This window comes from Parus major, chromosome 1 (assembly GCF_001522545.3).
Source record: "Parus major isolate Abel chromosome 1, Parus_major1.1, whole genome shotgun sequence".
Taxonomy (NCBI): domain Eukaryota; kingdom Metazoa; phylum Chordata; class Aves; order Passeriformes; family Paridae; genus Parus; species Parus major.
In genome coordinates this window covers 867662-871950 of record NC_031768.1, presented here as the reverse complement: position 1 = coordinate 871950, position 4289 = coordinate 867662, and the positions used below count along the sequence as shown (strand labels likewise).

Here is a 4289-nt window from a genome sequence, read left to right as displayed (position 1 = left end):
TCCCCAGCTGAGGGAGCTGGGAAAGGGGCTCAGCCTGGAGCAAAGGAGGCTCAGGGGGCCCTTGTGGCTCTGCACAAGTCCCTGGCAGGAGGGGACAGCCGGGGGGGTCGGGCTCTGCTGCCAGGGAACAGGGACAGGAGGAGAGCTCAGGCCTCAGGCTGGGCCAGGGGAGGCTCAGGGTGGAGATTAAAAAGCAAATTTCCCTGCCAGAGCGGTCAGAACTTGGAAAGAGATGCCCAGAGTGGTGGTGGAGTCCCTGACCCTGGTGGTGTCCCAGAGGTGTCTGGAGGTGGCCCTTGGGGACAGGGTTTGGGGCTGGTGCTGGGTGGGACTGGATGATCTCAAAGGGCTTTTCCCACCCTGATCCTGGAGCTGTGCCCTGTGGTTCCTTGAGAAAGCTGTGGGACAAGCAGGGATGTGACCATTGCCAGGGAAAGGTGTCACTGAGGAGAATAACCAGGTGGCTGAGCCCAGATTAAAGTTACAGATTAAAGTAATTTGGAAATTGATTGATTGATTTTAATATCTGAAGTGGCATCACAGGTGTGGGTTTCTAGGACTTGGTTCTGGAGGACAAACTTCTGGATCTTTTCCACAGGAGTTGTCCTGTGTTTGTGGCACAGACAAACTGTTTATTTATTGATTTTTATTCCATTTCCTCTCACTGCTGTTGTCAACCAGAAAATGTTCTCCATCAGTCTGTGCTGTCACACAGTCATGAAGGACCTTTTTGTTAGTCTTTACCAAATGGCTGGAAATGAATTATGGCAGGCTGGGAAATGCAGAATTGACAATACTAAACCAAATTAGAATGGTGCTAAGAGCAGTTGTGAGTCAGTTAATTAACTTTGCTTTACTCTTCCCGTATTTCAAGTTCCCTGTGACCTTCTGTCTGTGCAGCAAGACCTTCTTTACCCTCAGAACCAGTTGATTTGCTGAGTTGGGCTCTTTTTCTCTGTGTTAAAAAAGGCACTAAATCATTTTATCTGTCAGATTGGAGACTATTAGTATATTAGTAAATATTAGTATTTAATTGAGGCTCCTTGACATGGCTTAATGACCAAGTTCTGCCATAAGATTTTGGGTTGTGTGGTGATTTTGTTTTGTAGTTCTGTGTAAGGGAGGCTGTTTAGTGAACATAGCTCAATGCAGCATCAGTAGATGGAATTATGGAATGGTTTATCATGGAATGTTTTGGGAGGGCTTTAAAACAATCTAAAACAAATCCTGCGGGCGGGGCAGATTCCATCAGAAGGCTCTGTATAAAAAGCTGGATTCTGTAAAAACCCCCAGACTGTAACTCAGGAGAGTTGTCCAACACCTCGAGATGTTCCTGGCTGATGCTGACCTCCCCCTTGGCTGTGTTTCAGGCACTCAGGAGCGGCTGTTGATGGAAGAGCCCAGGAGCGAGTGCCGAGGCAGCGGGGCCGCGACAGCCGTGGCCGGGGCAGCCTGAGCTGTGGCCTGGGCAGTGAGAGCACTGCCTGGGCAGCCAGAGCCGTGGCCAGAGCAGTGAGAGCACTGCCTGGGCAGCCAGAGCCGTGGNGCAGTGAGAGCACTGCCTGGGCAGCCAGAGCCGTGGCCAGAGCAGTGAGAGCACTGCCTGGGCAGCCAGAGCCGTGGTCATGGCAGGGTTCCTGGACAATTTCCGCTGGCCCGAGTGCGAGTGCATCGACTGGAGCGAGCGCCGCAACGCCATCGCCTCCATCGTGGCCGGGGTGCTGGTGAGCCAGGGCACAGCGGGCTGGGGACACACACACAGGCACACTTGTGCCTCAAGTTCTGTCAGTTCTTCCTCTTAACTTCCCCAAATCCAGCCCAAAATCCAGCCTCTGCTTCCAGGGGGCACTGTGGGGTTGTCAGCAGCGTTTTCACAAGTGCCGTGGTGTTGCTGATCACAAACCATTTCTGTTCTCTCTTCTTGAAAAATAATTCCTTGTGGATGTCCTGCAGAGTTGGATCTGTTAGAACTGCTCTGTTCTGCATCTTCTTGTTCTTAACGGGGAACAAGGAACTGGGAATTTCACAGAATCCCAGAAGGGTTTGGGTTGGGAAGGACCTCAGAGCGCACCCATTCCCACCCCAGTCATGGCAGGGACAGCTCCCACTGTGCCAGGAGCTCCCAATGTCCAGCCTGGCCTTGGGCACTGCCAGGGATCCAGGGGCAGCCCCAGCTGCTCTGGGCATAAATGTATCCATACCCCACTCCTTGATTAGAGCAGAAATTGTGTCTGACTCCCAAACACTCCTCTGGAAACAGGGACGTTGAGATTTGTGCAGGCACTGCCTGTCCAACACATTCAAACCACTTTCCAGAAGACCTGGTGCTGGTTAGAATCCAGTTAAGCCAGTGCTGCCCAGAGCCCTGGCCTGGTTTCCCTGCCTGTCCTGTGGCCCCAGGCTCACCCCCTGTGTCTGTGCCCAGTTTTTCACAGGCTGGTGGATCATGATCGATGCTGCCGTGGTTTATCCCAAGCCGGAGCAGCTGAACCACGCCTTCCACACCTGCGGGGTCTTCTCCACGCTGGCCTTCTTCATGTGAGTGTTGGAGACAGGGAGCCCTCACCAATAAACACCACAGACCAAACCAGCCTCTGCTGACAGTGTGTCCAGCATGGATAAATCAGAGAATCTGGGAATGGTTTGGCTTGGGAGGGACCTCAAAGCCCATTCAGTGTCACCTCCCACTGTCCCAGGCTGCTCCAGGCCCTGTCCAGCCTGGCCTTGGGCCCTGCCAGGGATGGAGAATCCAGCACTGACCTCAATATGAAACTATTTAACTGCATTTCCCTCTGTTTTTACAATTTTTACAGCTGTTCCTTGCCCAAAACTTCCTCAAACATGAGGGGTAACAATAGCCTGGCTTTCTTTGTAGAGATGTAAATAAAACAACAGCTTTTATTGAATCATTCAATATTGGCAAGGAAAAAGGATGATTTGGGATTTGTGACTACACAGATTGCCAGGGAATTTCCCCAGAATTTGTCACATGTTAAAAAAAAAAATAAAAAGCTGGGGTTTTACTTGGAACTCTCTAATCATTTTCTGTAGGCTGAAGTGAATCTCCTTTTTTTGTCCCCAGGATAAATGCTGTATCAAATGCACAGGTGAGAGGAGACAGCTACAGTGATGGATGCTTAGGAAGAACAGGTAAATGAACTCTACAAATCCTGCTCAGGTGAAGGACTGATCATTTATCTCTGGGGATTTTTCTAAGTGGAGGTGAAAGAAATAATCAGAAGATAAGGAGTAGGAGAGAATTTCTGTGAATTAATTTCTTTACAGAATTAACCCTTGGAGATAAGTGCTGGCTGTGTTAAAAAGGGAACTTGGTGAAATTCAGCTTCTGGATGTCTTGGCTTCCTAAACCTTCCCTGCAAAAGCTGGATAGCTGCTGGGAGAAATCAGTTCCTGCCTGGGGGTAGCTCTGGAGCAGGAATTCCCTAGGGATGTGTCAGAAACATTTCCATTTCCTCTGTGTCACTGCTCTGGGTGTCCCTGGACCTGCTGTCCTGTCTGCTTCCATTCATAATTCCCTATTTCCCACATGGATCCCAGCAGCCTTTTCCATGGGATTTGTACATTTGGAGGGAGTTACTGCTATTTGAAGTGGCCTGTGGTGCTTTTTTTGTGTGTCATTCATGATCCAGCTCCTGAGAACGTTTGCACAGGAATTTTTCCTTCCCAGTGACTGAGAAGTAGATTTTGTCCTTGATCCTTGGGTTTAACCCTTTCAATTCATGCCCTTAGTGAGATCATGTATTCCATCCTCCCAGAGGAGCAGCTGGATTGCCTAAAATCCACATTTCCCTCTCCCCTGCAGGGGCTCGCATCTGGCTCTTCATCGGATTCATGTTGATGTTTGGATCCCTCATTGCTTCCATGTGGATTCTCTTTGGAGCTTATGTCACACAGAGTAAGTCTGGGTATCTTCTCCTCCAGGAAAGTGCTTTTCCTGTCAGCTTTTGGCAGGAAATCCACAGGGATGGAAGCCTGTGGTCTATGCAAAATCCAAGCCACAGCATCCAGGTTTTAGTCTGAGATTGATACTGGAATATCCTGTTAAACCCAGCTCCCAGTAACTGAAATATCCTATTAAACTCAGTAACTGGAATATCCTGTTAAACCCAGCTCCCAGTAACTGGAATATCCTGTTAAACCCAGCTCCCAGTAACAGGATTACCCTGTTAAACTCAGTAACTGGAATACTCTGTTAAACCCAGCTCCCAGTAACAGGAATATCCTGTTAAACCCAGCTCCCAGTAACTGGAATATCCTGTTAAACCCAG

The 4289-nt window shown here is 49.4% G+C and overlaps 1 protein-coding gene across 2 annotated transcripts in view; it reads left to right on the top strand.

The window, feature by feature from the left end:
• Positions 1-4289, top strand: part of TMEM50B (transmembrane protein 50B) — a 9309-nt gene that overhangs the window by 3006 nt on the left and 2014 nt on the right. Inside the window, exons 2-6 of one of the 2 annotated variants that reach the window (XM_015617159.2) lie at positions 1371-1545; positions 1624-1724; positions 2426-2538; positions 3083-3150; positions 3824-3916. In XM_015617159.2, the coding sequence (XP_015472645.1) occupies positions 1626-1724; positions 2426-2538; positions 3083-3150; positions 3824-3916 (373 nt within the window). In that variant the 5' untranslated portion in view covers positions 1371-1545; positions 1624-1625. Of the gene's footprint in view, positions 1-1370; positions 1725-2425; positions 2539-3082; positions 3151-3823; positions 3917-4289 lie in introns of both variants that reach the window. The other variant, XM_015617148.2, reaches the window with a different exon arrangement.